The 16,053-nt window shown below is 32.6% G+C and overlaps 1 protein-coding gene across 1 annotated transcript in view; it reads right to left on the reverse strand.

Moving 5' to 3' along the window:
• The window catches only part of LOC145265529 (palmitoyltransferase ZDHHC17-like), a 125,817-nt gene that overhangs the window by 53,533 nt on the left and 56,231 nt on the right, over positions 1-16,053 (reverse strand). The window contains exons 2-4 of the mRNA XM_080121457.1: positions 15,530-15,753; positions 12,365-12,442; positions 10,595-10,665 (exon numbers count right to left, since the gene is read on the reverse strand). Coding sequence (XP_079977583.1) covers positions 10,595-10,665; positions 12,365-12,442; positions 15,530-15,753 — 373 coding nt within the window. The remainder of the gene's footprint in view (positions 1-10,594; positions 10,666-12,364; positions 12,443-15,529; positions 15,754-16,053) is intronic.

A 16,053-nucleotide genomic window follows, 5' to 3' on the forward strand; every position in this document is an offset into this window, starting at 1 on the left:
TGTGTATGTGTGTGTGTGGGAGCAAGGCAAAAAGAAAAAAAAAAAAAAAGTTTTTCCTAATCAATTTCAATCAGTTTCTACTAAATGAAAATTAAGAGTAGTGTTGGGATGATTAATCATACTTGGAATCGGGAATTGAAAAAAAACCCAAAAAACAAGCAAAAAAAAAAACATTGAAACTTTTGGGGTATCGGAATTGGTATAAAATAAAATTTGTGTCCATACGATTCTTGTAATTATCTTTCTTTTTTTTTTTTTTTCATTTGATTTTGTTTAAAACAAGATCTTCCACTGCTGGTAGCTATAATGAAATAAATATTTATTGATTTTAAACAATCAATGAAGCCAAAATGAATAGATTAGCCCCCAGAAGTGCATTTTTTTAATTTTTTTTCATTTTTTGAGAAAATATGTGCACATTTAATAGTTAATATAGTTAAATATTTAGAGATTTATAAAGAATCAGAATTGGGAATTTAGTACAGAATCAGAAAAATATATCGGAATTGTCCCATCACTAATTAAGAGAAAAACAAATTCACCATCCCAACATTATTAAAGGGTGTGACAAAGATTGAAAATTTTGTTAAAACTGGCCCGTCCAAGAGAGGAACCATCCTTGGTTAGAGGTGTATGGAGATTACAAACTTTCTGCAACTTTTTCACTTTCAGCAAATATTTCTTGGAGTTCATATATTAGATTCTAAGATCCATTGCTCTTTCTGCTTGTCGTAAAGTAGGTTCTCTCTATCTCTCTAAACACTTTTTCACACCTGAGGTTATTCTCTATCTCTCCAAATCTACTAACAGACTGTGTATCGATTACTGTTGTCATATTTCGGCTGGTGAATTTATGTCCCATTTGAAGGTTCATGATAAGATTCAGAAACGTATCTGTAATTTGATTGGCCAAATCCTTTCTTCTTCTCTGCAATCTCTTATACAGACATAATGATTAGGGCTGTGACAACAGAATATTATTTTCATTCTTTTGACTCTCGGGTATATATCCGACACAGACACACTTAATCAATCGAGAACCACATCCGTCTATATAAAAACATATAAGATATTAACAGATATATACTAAAGAGTCAAAACAATGAAAAGAATATGCTGTTGTCACAGCCCTAGTGATGATACTAGTCTAAAGTCTTTTTTATAAATATTACTAGCAAAGGAGGGGGGAGCTTTGCCCAGTCAAAAAATATGCTTGAATATGATATTTTAATTTGTCCAGATTTCAGATACATTATTACAGACTCATGATTTCAAAAGTAAAAAAAAAAAAAAAAAAAAAAAAATTGGGGTGCCATCAGCTAGAATCGAAACTGAAATCAAAACTATAGCATTCAAAGCGGGTGACATTACCACTGTACCAACGTGACACGCATATTTGAACTGATTAAAAATAAACTAAAATGAATACACAAAATGTATAATGATTCTTTCAATTTTGACCACTTTTCGGACCCTTAAAAACTATTTTAACCGGCTAAAAGCCCATAAAAGAACGGTCTATGAAAAATCCAATCATTTGAGGCCCCTAGCGCCGCTCTACAACTTTTAGTTTTGGAGGAGATAGAGTTTGAAAATATGAAGACAGACAAACATAGTGAGTTTTTATAAATTAGATTATGGCATGTGTCTTCACAATTGTCTGATCTATTCCCTGCTTCCTTTGTTTCAGCTCGTTTGACTTGTTGGTCTAGTGGTCTGCATCAATTCGCTGTTTTGAAAACTCATTGTAATACAGCTTATTCCAATAATTACAGTGTTGTGGAACTCTCCCTCTCTCTGCTTCCTATTCCAGTAGTTTCTTTCCAAGAACTGCAAGTTTGTGGAACTTTATTTCTTTTCACTGTCTCCCATCTAACTAAAGCCTTGATCTTGTAATGATTCAGATCAATAGATAGCTTCCATCTCTGCAATAATCCTCTTGTAAGTCTCGTTAACTTCTTACATCAACTGGTTTCATGCCTTGTCTGGAGCAGCATCAGGGGACCTCTACAGTAAAGGGTCGGGTTAGTCAGGAGTATTTACTCCAAGGGGGCACATGTGTTACAAGTTTGGCAGAGCACTTGTAAAATAGGCGCAGAGATACAACACTCCAGGGATGGGACAGAGGTTGGGGCTTGGTTGATAATGCGGGACCTATTAGAATTGATTAATTCCATTTTCCATTCTGCTAACATTAATGATTCCTGAGAATCATTAATGCAGATTATGAATGTTCTAGCAACTAATAGACAACATCTTTTCATTCAGATGAAATTTCAGGGATACGGATTGTGCCCTGCTTAGTGTAGCATAGATTAATTAGCACTTACCTCCTTTTACTGGCCCTCATAGTGTAGGACTTTCCTTCTGACCCAACACCAGCGCAAGTTTTCCACTGCTCATCCTAAATCAAGTTTGGCTGAACTTGTCACAGCTGTATGGCAATTTTTCTATCCCTTAAATATCTCGCCATTCTCAGGCATCTCCAGTAGAAATTATTACCTTTCTTCTTTCTATTTATAGATTTAAATAACGCAAGCATTATTTTTTATAGATTTAAATAACGCAAGCATTATTTTTTTATAGATTTAAATAACGCATTATTTTTTATAGATTTAAATAACGCATTATTTTTTATAGATTTAAATAACGCATTATTTTTTATAGATTTAAATAACGCATTATTTTTTATAGATTTAAATAACGCATTATTTTTTATAGATTTAAATAACGCATTATTTTTTATAGATTTAAATAACGCATTATTTTTTATAGATTTAAATAACGCATTATTTTTTATAGATTTAAATAACGCATTATTTTTTATAGATTTAAATGATGCATTATTTTTTATAGATTTAAATAACGCATTATTTTTTATAGATTTAAATAACGCAAGCATTATTTTTTATAGATTTAAATAACGCATTATTTTTATAGATTTAAATAACACATTATTTTTTATAAATTTAAATAACGCATTATTTTTTATAGATTTAAATAACGCATTATTTTTTATAGATTTAAATAATGCATTATTTTTTATAGATTTAAATAACGCAAGCATCATTTTTTTTTTAGATTTAAATAATGCATTATTTTTTATAGATTTAAATAACGCATTATTTTTTATAGATTTAAATAATGCATTATTTTTTATAGATTTAAATAATGCATTATTTTTTATAGATTTAAATAATGCATTATTTTTTATAGATTTAAATAATGCATTATTTTTTATAGATTTAAATAATGCATTATTTTTTATAGATTTAAATAACGCATTATTTTTTATAGATTTAAATAATGCATTATTTTTTATAGATTTAAATAACGCATTATTTTTTATAGATTTAAATAACGCATTATTTTTTATAGATTTAAATAACGCATTATTTTTTATAGATTTAAATAACGCAAGCATTATTTTTTATAGATTTAAATAACGCATTATTTTTTATAGATTTAAATAATGCATTATTTTTTATAGATTTAAATAACGCATTATTTTTTATAGATTTAAATAACGCAAGCATTATTTTTTATAGATTTAAATAATGCATTATTTTTTATAGATTTAAATAATGCATTATTTTTTATACATTTAAATAACACATTATTTTTTATAGATTTAAATAACGCATTATTTTTTATAGATTTAAATAACGCATTATTTTTTATAGATTTAAATAACACATTATTTTTTATAAATTTAAATAACGCATTATTTTTTATAGATTTAAATAACGCATTATTTTTTATAGATTTAAATAACACATTATTTTTTATAGATTTAAATAATGCATTATTTTTTATAGATTTAAATAATGCATTATTTTTTATAGATTTAAATAACGCAAGCATCATTTTTTTTTAGATTTAAATAATGCATTATTTTTTATAGATTTAAATAACGCATTATTTTTTATAGATTTAAATAATGCATTATTTTTTATAGATTTAAATAATGCATTATTTTTTATAGATTTAAATAATGCATTATTTTTTATAGATTTAAATAACGCATTATTTTTTATAGATTTAAATAACCCATTATTTTTTATAGATTTAAATAACGCAAGCATTATTTTTTATAGATTTAAATAACGCATCATTTTTTATAGATTTAAATAATGCATTATTTTTTATAGATTTAAATAACGCAAGCATTATTTTTTATAGATTTAAATAACGCAAGCATTATTTTTTATAGATTTAAATAACGCATTATTTTTTATAGATTTAAATAACACATTATTTTTTATAAATTTAAATAACGCATTATTTTTATAGATTTAAATAACGCATTATTTTTTATAGATTTAAATAACACATTATTTTTTATAGATTTAAATAACGCATTATTTTTTATAGATTTAAATAACGCATTATTTTTTATAGATTTAAATAACGCATTATTTTTTATAGATTTAAATAATGCATTATTTTTTATAGATTTAAATAATGCATTATTTTTTATAGATTTAAATAACGCATTATTTTTTATAGATTTAAATAACGCAAGCATTATTTTTTATAGATTTAAATAACGCATTATATTTTATAGATTTAAATAACACATTATTTTTTATAAATTTAAATAACACATTATTTTTTATAAATTTAAATAACGCATTATTTTTTAATAGATTTAAATAACGCATTATTTTTTTATAGATTTAAATAACGCAAGCATTATTTTTTAGCATTATTTCATTTACATAAACAAACTTTTTTTTTTTAGTTTGATTTGGTTGTTTTACGGCATATCGACCCTTTTCGGGTTATTTAATGCTAAATCCAGTTATTTTGGAAACAGTATTCATGTTGTATCCAGTTATTTTGTAGAAGGTTTTTAGTTTTCAAGCTCTTTGGACCTTCAATCGCTAGTTTGTAGTGTTTGGTTTGATTGTTTTGCTTTATGGCATATCAACCCTTTTTGGGTTATTTAGTGCCGAATCCAATTATTTTGGAAACAGTTTTTACACTTCAAGTTCTTTATATCTTTAAATATTTATTTGTAGAGTTTAGTTTGGTTGTTTTGTGGCATATCAATCGTTTTCGGGGTATCTAATGCCAAACCCAGTCATTTTGGAAACAGTTCATGCTTCAAGTTCCCTACATCTTCAAATATTCACGTGTAGAACTTGGTTTAGTTGTTTTGTTTTACGGCATATCAACCCTTTTACGGTTATTTAATGCTGAATCCAGTTATTTTGGAAATAGCATTCATACTGCAGTCAGCTACCTTGTAGAAGGATTCTACTCCTCAGACTCGCTGCATCCTCAATCGCCAGCTTGCAGCGCTTGGCCTAGCTGCTCTACAGTGGATTCTATCGCTTCTGTTTCTCACCCTGAAATGTTCTTTTTACTTTTGCAGAACGTCCATCTATAACCTCTTGGAATTCAGCCATTACACAGCATAATTTGCATTTTTTCCCTTTTCTATTAATATTTTTTATGCTCAAATACTTTCTATTCTATAAATTTGTGTTGCAATATTTTTGCTATTATGTCTAGAGCATGATTCCCAAGATTGGAAGATTCTATTTATAGACACTGTCGATAGGACGAATCAAGTGAAGCCACCCTCTGCTCGCAACCAATCAGAAACTAGAATCACTCAAAACATGCTGCAGATTTTATAATTCTCACACGATTTTTTCGTGTCCAACACAAGAAGGTTTGGTTTGGTTTTATGGCATATCAACCCTTTTCGGGTTATTTATTGCAGAATCCAGTTATTTTGGAAATAGTATTCATGTTGCATCCAGTTATTTTGCAGAAGGTTTTTATTCTTCATGGCTCTTTGTATCTTCAATCGTTAGTTTGTAGTGTTTGGTTTGGTTGTTTGATAGTGGATTTTATCGTTTTTGTTCCCTGACCTGCAGAACATGAATGAGTTTTGTAATGGGAGAGGGAAAAGGGTCACAATATCAATGTTTTGTTCATTTTAAGTTAGGAAACCAGTCAGGAAGTTGGGGGAGATAAAAATAGAAAGAGGAAGTGGGAAGAAGGAAAAGGAAGGAAAAGGTGGGTTGTCTTTTTTTTTTGTTTTTGGTTTTGCAGAACATAAAGTTTTGCAAAAAAGAAGTAGAAAAACAAAAAAGCATCAATGTTAGGTGCATTTCATCTCAGGAAGCCAATATCTTCAGACGGCCTGATCTGGTAGCACGAGAACACAAGAAGGAATTTGTTTTCCGTCTGCAGACTTTTACAATCCGACACTTGTACAGATCCCCTATCCAACAGAAAACCTATTTTTCATCTTCGTCTTGGCCTTTACAATTCAAAGCCCTCTAGATTGATGATTGCCATTTTGTTTGAAACAAGATTTTAATTTTCTTCTGAAAATCTATGTTTCTCCCTTGCCAAACTTTCACGAAAAACACTCATCTAGCTGAAACCACTATCAATAATTTCCCACACTCTTTATCTGTGCCTAAACCTAAACGTGGATTCCATGAACACAGCTTCTTTCTTAGAACTGCATGCCTGTGTAACTCTCTTCTCTTCGTCTGCTTTCCAGCTGATTACAATATGGTTGACTTCAAGTCCAACATAAACAAGTTCTTGAAGAGCTGTCCTCTTAAGTAATCCAATTTACCAAATTTCCACATTGGCTACCATACACTCATTAACCTTTATCCTCGAGTGGCCTCTGGCCCTTGATAAGAGATGGGCCCTTTGCAAAATAAAAAAAAACAAACTGGCTTTCAATTCAAAAACTTATCAAGTCTATAACTCTCTTTAAGGTCTTAGTGTTGTGGTCGGAGAAATTGCGATGTCAACATCATTGGATATTCTATTAACAAGTAGACAAGCTCACAATTTATTCATGGCAGAAACATTGAATTATTTACAGAAAGATATTCAGTGTCCAACGATAACGCCATCTGGCTTGGGTTCCCTCAGTAAAACTCTCTGGTCTTTTTAAGGACCTATAAAGGGTGATAACTCTCACTTTCTTTATTTAGAATTATTTCCCTACTTATCATTATAACACTTAATAAATCCTCACCATTTTTTGTATCTGCATGCATTTTTTTTTTTTCGACAAAGGAGTCACCACTTATCAAGGCCCGTAGGCCACTCGAGGATAAGGGCTAATGGTTGTACAGTAGTCAATGGGATAATATCATAATCGTTAGTAGTGGAACTTTCGTAAATTGGATTACTTAAGTGGGTCGGCTCATCAAGAACTTGTTTACATTGGATATGAAATGATAATGAAGAAATAGGATAATATGGTAAATATTGCAGAGATGAGACAGGGGTTGGAGCTTGGTTGACAGTGCAGAACGTGGTAGAGTATAGACTCTTTGTTGAACCCTGTCTAAGAGGGAGGGACTATTGGTAGAAATTATGAGAGTAAAGGTCTTTATGGCATATAGCTGACCTCACCTGTGACGGGGTGGAAATTTGCTGCTTGATGTATTAGTTGGAGGTATGCAACCATTAGACAGCATAAACTTTCCTCGACAATCACAACCCTGAGGCATTGTATGCTTTATACACAGCTTTATTGATCATCGACAAAGATAAAACTGAAAGAAAGAAAAAAAAAAAACCACATTTCTTCTGCGTTCCAATCTATGGTCCCCCGCGCCAAACTTTCACAAAAAACACTCATCTAGTTGAAACCACTAGCAATAATTTCCCACACTCTTTATCTGTGCCTAGATTCCATGAACAAAGTTTCTTTCTTAGAACTCTTCCGTTCGCCTGTTTTCCAGCTGACTACAATATGGTCATCTTCAAGTCCAAACACACGTATCCTAGAAACGCAAGCATTATTTTTTTTAGTATTATTTCTTTTATATAAACAAACCTTATTTACCTTCTGGAACCTCTATCTATAACCTCTTGGAATTCGGTTATTACTCTGCATAATTTTTATTTTTCCCCCTTTCTATTTTTCATGCTCAAATCTATTATATATATAAAAGTGAATGTGTGTATGTGTGTGTGCACATTTTTCTACGCAATAACTCTGTCAATTTTCAGTCTGCAGACTCGAAATTTGATATAGAAGGTACTGCGATTTGGGAAAATCTTTGTAATCCATTTTCGGCCAGAAATTTGGCTGTTAAGGAGTCAAAGTTCAATGATTTGACCTTTGAGAACTCTACCAAACTCCTCTGCCAATTTTGTGTCTAAACACTTAAAATTTTAGATATAGGTTCCTTGGATATGGATCTAACTTAATAACTTGATTTGAGCTCAAAACAATAAATGCTAAGGGGTCAAAGTTAAAAAAATTGACCACTTTTTTTTTTCTTTTCTTTTTTTTTTTTTTTGCTCAACATACACCTCCGAAAGCCGGGGCAATGCCGAACTGAAATGCAAATGCTTTCTATTTTGTAAATTTACGTTACAATATTTTTGCTATTATATCTAGAGTATGATTTCCCAAGATTGAAAGGTTCTTTTTATAGACACTGCCGATAGGACTTGACCAATCAAGTGAAGTCAACCAATCAGAAACTAGAATCAAGGGAAGATTGCTAAATTTATCCTGTGCTATGAAAATATCTTTTATATTTTTTTATGGTCAAATTTTTTTATTGCAAAAAAAAAAAAAAAAAAATTAGATTACTCAATTATTTTCCTTAAAATAATAAACTTAAGTAAAAAATCATGATACAATTTTCCCATATTCCTTAAACACACAAAAAAATCATGTTCTTGTTTATGTGCCTCCCCACCAGGGCAAAGTTAGAAAACAAGGTAGGTTTTTAATGTGGGAAAAATCAAGCTGCTCCCCAAAAAGGAGAAATCAGAGTTGAAACAAAAAAGTTTTTAAAAGTTGCCTCAGTTAAGAAGGATGACTTCTCCTTCATTGACCGAAGACAGAATAGACTAAGTGTAGCATCAGAACAGATACTAGACTTTGTTCCTAAGCAAAATTGTTTTTTTTTTCTTTCTCTTTGCAAAACTCAATCATGTTCTGCAAAATCAAAAACAAAAATTTTCTTTTACAAACAAACCAAACACAATGAATAAATATTTGAAGATATAAACAACTTGAAGCATAAAAATTTTTTTTTTTCAAAATTACTGGATTCAGCATTAAATAACCCGAAAAGGATTGATATGCCAAAAAACAAAACAACCAAACCAAACCTTAAAACATAAAATTTCTATATATAATATTTGATTGGAATTCATTATTGAGATGAGTATTATTTATTAATTTTTTCTTAGTTATTGCGGACTATTATTCTCATCTTTCTTAGACGTTGTTTCACAACGTTTCAGCCAACTATTCCTCTGGCCTTCGTCAGGTGGTAACCGCGACGGGATAGGAACTCTGAATCTCCTAACTGCATTCTCAGCAATTACTGTCATCCATAGTTGTTGTTGTCTCACCACATTTTTGGCCAAGTAAGCCTCTGGCCGGCTTTGGGTAGGATTGAAACCGCTATCTTCAGACAATTCTTACCTGGAACCATAGAGATTCAACGTCTCTATCCACTGCGCCACGGGCCCCGAAGGCTAGAGGAATAGTTGGCCGAAATGTTGTGAAACAACATCTAAGAAAGATGAGAATAAGAGTTCGCAATAAATAAGAAAAAATTAATAAAATTTCTAGTTTTTACCCAACAGAATTTATTCTCTTTCATCCCCCTACCGTACACCAAAAATCATGTAAATTGGTTAAGTAGTTTTATTTTTATAAAGAAAATCATTTTTAAGCAAATCTAAGTTTTTTTAAACAACCCCCCTCTCTCCCCAAATTAAGAACGGCTTTCTAAAATCTTGCAAAAATTTGAATTGTTTGAAGTTATCGGTGCAACTACAGTATAATAACGAAATTCAAAACTTGTAATATTGAATTTCAAGGCAAACAAATAGTCTCTACTTAATTATCATGTTATGGTTTATATATCCCAAAAAATCACAAAAAAACGATGAGGTAGAAAAAAAAATTATTAAAACATTTTATTTGATGAAAATTAACAAAAATAAACATGTTTGGTTAAAAAAAGACAGGAAAGTTCCAAGGGGAGGTAAACAGCGTATAACTTGTCAATTTTTTAATAAATTGTGCATTAACAATCATAAATAGGAGTTAGTTGCCTTGTTTTTAGCATAAGCGGGTTACTTCCCTTGTTATGTCACATGTCCTCCAAAAAAACATGGAGAGGGTTATTTTACGATAAAGATCAAAAACTTGTGTTTTTTAAAATAATGTAGTAATATTTAAGTACTTCTGACATGCTATTTAAATAAGCAGATTACACAGCTTTTAGTTGAAAATGACACAAAATAAAAAGATAACATTGTTTTGTTTATTAAATGGATTTTTCGTTTTCCAAATTTCACTATTATAGTGTAGTTGCACTGAGTTATCGTCCTTGTTTCTTAAGACTGTTTTCAAAATGGTGTCACAAGACCGTCACACATCGTTTGGCCATAAAATTTGATTTTCCATATTTAAAAATAAAACTATTTAGTCAATTTACATGATTTTTAATGTATGATGTTTTTTGCTGCACAGGTATATACATTTTCTTTACTTTTGTTTAGTTAGGGGGGGGGGGATCTGGACAAGTATCAAAACACCTATTAAAGAATCATAAGCACTCACCTTCCCCATCTCGCAGAGATGGGTCAGCACCATAAGACATCAGCACGACTACCATGGTTAGGTGGCCTTGCCTGGAATTTAAAAGAGAAAAGAATTTACAAAAATGGGAAAGGAAAATGAACTGCTGATATGTATAGGGTTTTAAAAATTTATGTAAAATTGTGGGGATTACTAGCTTGTTTGTATCCGTGCACAGTTGATGAGGTTGCAAAAGGCCAATGAAATTATAAACAAAGGGTGATTGATAAGAGAAGTAGTGGGAGGAGATAAATAGCGTAAAATAACTTATAAGAGGGAGGAGAAAAGAAAGGAGAGAAGGAAAGAGAAAAGAGGTGGAGGAAGAAAGAGAGGAGAAAGAAGGAGGAGGACAATGAATAAAGGAGGTAGGAGGAGAAGGGGGAAGGAAAATGGAGAAAGGCGGGAAAAGAACAGGAGGAGGGAAAAGGAGAGAAGAAGGGAAAAAGGGGGAGGGAAGAGAGAGAGGCAGGAAAAGAGGGAGAAAAGGGAAAAAAACAGAGAGAGGAGGGAAAAGACAGAAAGAGGAGGGAAAAGACAGAGAGAGAGGAAAAGAGAGAGAGAGAGAGAGGAGAATGAAAAGAGAAAGAGAGGAAGAAAGAGCGAGAGAGAGAGGAAGGAGAGACTAGAGGAAGAGACGAAAGGGAGAGAGAGAGAAGAGGAGTAAAAAAGAAGGAGTGGGAAAAGAAGAAAATAGAAAAAGAAAGAGAGAGGAAAACAGAGAGGAGGAGAGAAGAGTGGGAGGATAGAGATGAATGATGACAAAGAGGCTGGGGAATAGAAAGGGAGGAGGGAGAAAGAAAATGCAACACAGCATGAGTCATCTTGAAGCCGACAAAAATGACCCTATGGTTGTTAGTTATTTCAGATCGAATGTTAGAAAAAAAAAAAAAAAAAAAAAAAAACAATATTCCTCTCACAAAACTCAATCATCAATATGCTGAGCTGACAGGTGGGAAGGGAGATAACGCGAAGCCAAAGCGGAAAAAAAAAGAGAAATTGATTTCTGATGTATTGCTCAATTGTATTCAGATTTTGAATCTCTCAGAAATTTCCAGAAAGATTGAGCGAGTGGAGGGTGCTTAACAAATCATTTTTACACACAAGATTTTCTAGTCATTTTAATCTGACATACGGACAAGGAGAAAGAAGCAACCTTAGTAGAAGTCAGTGTCCCGAATAATGCTGAGTTAAAGAGAAGAAAAACAACAAATACTAAGGTCCGATTTTTATTTATTTATTTATTTTTTTACTTTTTTTTCACCGAAAACAGAGCACATTGCCACTTGGAATGAAAGGGGTTACTATTTGGGATAGTGTCTGACTAGGGGGAGTTGAGCAGCAATAGTGTAAAATAACTTATAAGAGGTAGAGAGAGAGAGGAGTGGAGGAGGAAAGAGAGAGTGTGGTGGTGGTGATGGAAGAGGAGGAGGAAGAGGAAAGAGAGGAGAAAGGAGGGGGAAGAGAAGGATGAAACTGGAATCTTAGGAAGATTTCCCATCATTTCAGTAATTATGAGATCAACTGGACTAATGAAAAAGAATTTCAAAAAACTACCAGGCAAATATATCCAATGAACCAAGTGCAAGAGAGATATGAACAATTGCACTCAAATGGATGGTTAGAATCTAAAAAGATCTTTTTGTTGGAATGTATGAAATAACCGCTGATTGTCTGGCATCCAGTAGGATTCCCCATTCCTAACTGGAGCAAAATGATAAAAAAAATTCAAAAGTGAAAGTAAAATTCCCTTACCTGGTCGCCCAATGCAAAGGGGTCGAATTTAAGTCTCCGCCAAATTTGTCTATGACGGCTCCCTTGAGAACGTAATATCTGCAATGATAAAACAGCAAGTTTTTTTAAATAATTCTGACAGATTCAGTATGACAAGGAAAGTGATCACTAGGGCTAGGACAACAGCATATTCTTTTCATTGTTTTGACTCTCGAGTGTGTATCCGTTGATATCTTATATGCTTTTATACAGAGTGATGTGGCTCTCGGTTGATTAACTGTGTCTAATTGCATCAGATCTATACTCAAGAGTTAAAACAATGAAAAGAATATGCTGTTGTCATAGCCCTAGTGATCACTAATCTTTCCATTCCAATCACTATTTCTTGAACAAGTAAAGCAGGAGTTGTCTCCTCCTCCAATCACTATTTTTTTTTTTTTTTTAATAAAGTTAGAGTTGTCCTACCTTATAATAGCTACTACTTGAACACGGAAAACGTGAATTATCTCCTCTTGCGATCACTACTCCTTGAATAAATGTAATCAGTCACAACTTTTGTTGGATTGGGGATGGTGTATAATAAGGAATGTACTTTTCGATATTTGTGAAAACAATGTGAATTTTTGCAATTTTGTGTACATTATTTAGTTGACCTAGGATGTAAACCAGAGTTCTTCTGGTGTCAGCAGTGTAGGAGTCTCCAAGGACCTGTGGCATAGAAGTTAGAGTATTTGGTAAATTTCAATTGTAAGTGACTTTTGAATGTTGAAGGTTCAATCTTTAGCACAGGCAACACTCAAAATGCAACTGCGAATTACTTGGGCCTTCTACCCAGTCATAGCTGACAAAACAAGAGGATGCTACCCTCGTGGATTAAATAAAGTTCCGTTCAAAATTTCAAGCAGATTCTCAGAATTCAACAGACAGATTACCAGGCTCGACAAAATACGAGCTGCCTTCAATAAGTTTCCAGACTTTATTGTACAGGCATTAAAAAATTGTTGTAGACAGTTGAAAATTCAGTATGTTATTGCTATACATCTTATGAGATGACTGACCAATTTTTTATGATTTCAGGTTCAGATGAGCATCTACAGCAGGAATTGGAATACACTCTACTAAAGTCTGATTGTCACAGCTGGTGAATTTCGAAAAATGCAATCTGGACGTGAGGACACTTTAGAAAAACAATATGCAATAAAATTCTGTTTTAAACTTGAAAAAAATGCCATAGAACAGTATGGAATGCTTCAGACTGCTTTTGGACCATCTTGCATGAATTGAGCATCAGTTCTTAAGTGGTATAAGAGATTCAAGAAAGGCAGGGAGTGTGTGAGGGACGATGAGAGGTGTGGGAGGAGTAAGGAAGTCAGAACACCAGAGTTGATTGGCCAAATAAAGAATTTCATGGATAAGGACTGTCATATGTCTATAGAAACAATGTGCACAGTTTGATGTCAGTGTGGGAACTGTACACACAATTATTTGCGAAGAACTGAAGATGCGGAAAATTTGCACAAATGCACCAGTCCATAACTTCATCCTTGTCACAGACTATTTGAGCAAGATGGACATCAAGACAGTTCCTCACCCTCCTTATAGTCCAGACTTTGCTCCCTGTGACTTTTGATTATTCCCTAAGCTCAAGGAAAACCTGTTATGGGACAATTGAGGAGATGAAAGAGACTGTGACAAAGGTCATAGACATGATCACACAAGAGCACCTCCATGGGGTCTTCCAGAAGTTGTTGGAATGGTACAACAAGTGCATTGCAGCCGGGGGAAATTACTTTGGAGGGGACTAGAGTTTCATGTGTGTATTATCAATAAAAGTGGCTATACGAAAAAAAGTCTGGAAACTTATTGAAAGCACCTCATATCTGAAGAAGTTAGGATGGTTACCTCGGCTGAAACGTTGCGAGAATAACACACAAGATGAGAATAGTAGTCCGAAGAATCTAAATAAAACTATTTTTACTTTAAAAAAAAATTTTTTTTTTAAACTCATGTTCACTCCTTACAAAGCATATCACCACTTGGACGTAAGGGGCTACTATTTTTTTAATAAAAATTCTGGTTGCATCCCCAGGGGGTCAAAAGGAGTTAAAATGGTCAAAAATAGCACTTTTCAGGACATAGAATCTTTTCCAACCATTAGATTTTGCTGAAAATTACCCAAAAGTAAGATTACATGAATATACATCTGGAAACGTAATATTTGACTCTGGGAAAATTCTGGAGCTTGAGCCCCAGGGGTGTTTTAGGGGGTGAAAAACACATCTTTTGGGGCTGATTTTTATTTTTCTCCTAAAATTCGAGGCATCAGTTGGGGGACCATATAGGTTTTGGCTTTTTTTTTACACTGACAATCTTCCGAAGCTCATTACTGAGTAAAACATATCTTTTCGACCTTTATTATTATTATTATTTGAAACAAAACCAGCAAAATCAAATTATTTAAACAATAAAAGGTTTAATGAAACAATATTCTTTTTTTTATTAACAAAGGTTGTTCAAAAAAGCATCCGAAGAATTTCGAATGTCTATACTTTAAAGTCTCAACATAAAATTCAGTGTATATTTAGAATTACACTTATTAACAAAATAAAAAAAAGCACAGAAAAATCTTTGTATGTACCTGTCATGGAACAAAGTTGTCATATTCCAAAAATCGCGTTTTTTTTTGTTTTTTTTTTTACCTCATGTTCGTCCCTTATAAAGCATATCGCCACTTGGACGTAAGGGGCTACTATTTGAGTCCATGTCTAGGAAAGATTAACAAGATATTTGTTTATGTTAGATTTAAACTTCTGTATATCAGTACAGCCATGGAAGCAGGCAGCAGGAAGGGAATTCCAAAGTCTAGCTGTTCGAGGGAAGAAACTATTAGAATAGAAAGCTTTCTGGCATTTAGGAACATCAACAGCAAAGCTAAGTTATTGCTAAGCGGGTTTGTCAGGGATACATACGTCGAGGGGGTGCAAGTGAAACGAGTTCATCAGAACACATTTCATTAAAATATTTGTAAAACAGACACAGTGATGCAAAATTGCGGTGATGGGACAGGGGCTGGAGCTTAGTTGATAAAGTGGGACCGATTAGATTGACAACTCTTTTTGGACCCTATCTACAAAAAAGTGAAATGTGATAGGGGCAGAGAAGGAAGAAAAAAAGACGATGCCTTACTTGACGATGTCAGCCCTGTTGTTGATAGCCGCCCAATGCAGAAGGCTGACATTTTCTTTGTCTAACGTGTTAACATCGTAACCAGCTTCGATCAGCTCTCGGCACCTGTCGTATGCTCCATACTGTGTTGCTCTGACGATGTCAAAATTCTTGAAGTCCTCGTTCTGCCGAGATGTGCTGCTAGCTTTTTCAACAGGATCGCTATATTCGTTGTCTTCCGTCTCCTTAAATGCAAAAAAAAAAAAAAACGATGACAATTGTTAAAGAGGCAGTATAGCAATACATAACAAATAAATTTTTAAAAATCAAACAAAATATTGGTAGAAACTCATCCAATAAATGTTATTGGGCAGGTTTCTACCAGTATTTTTGTTTTATTTTCGACTTTTGAGCGATTATCAAGACTCCTCAGATGGCCGTCTCATGCTATCTTCTAATCTATATATATAAAAGGCATACTGAGTGTGTCTGTGTGTATGTTTGTATGTCTCGTAAAAACTTTCCACACAGGCGACAGATTTTTA

Source organism: Euprymna scolopes, chromosome 40 (genome assembly GCF_053919585.1).
Source record: "Euprymna scolopes isolate OS-2025 chromosome 40, ASM5391958v1, whole genome shotgun sequence".
Classification (NCBI taxonomy): Eukaryota; Metazoa; Mollusca; class Cephalopoda; order Sepiida; family Sepiolidae; genus Euprymna; species Euprymna scolopes.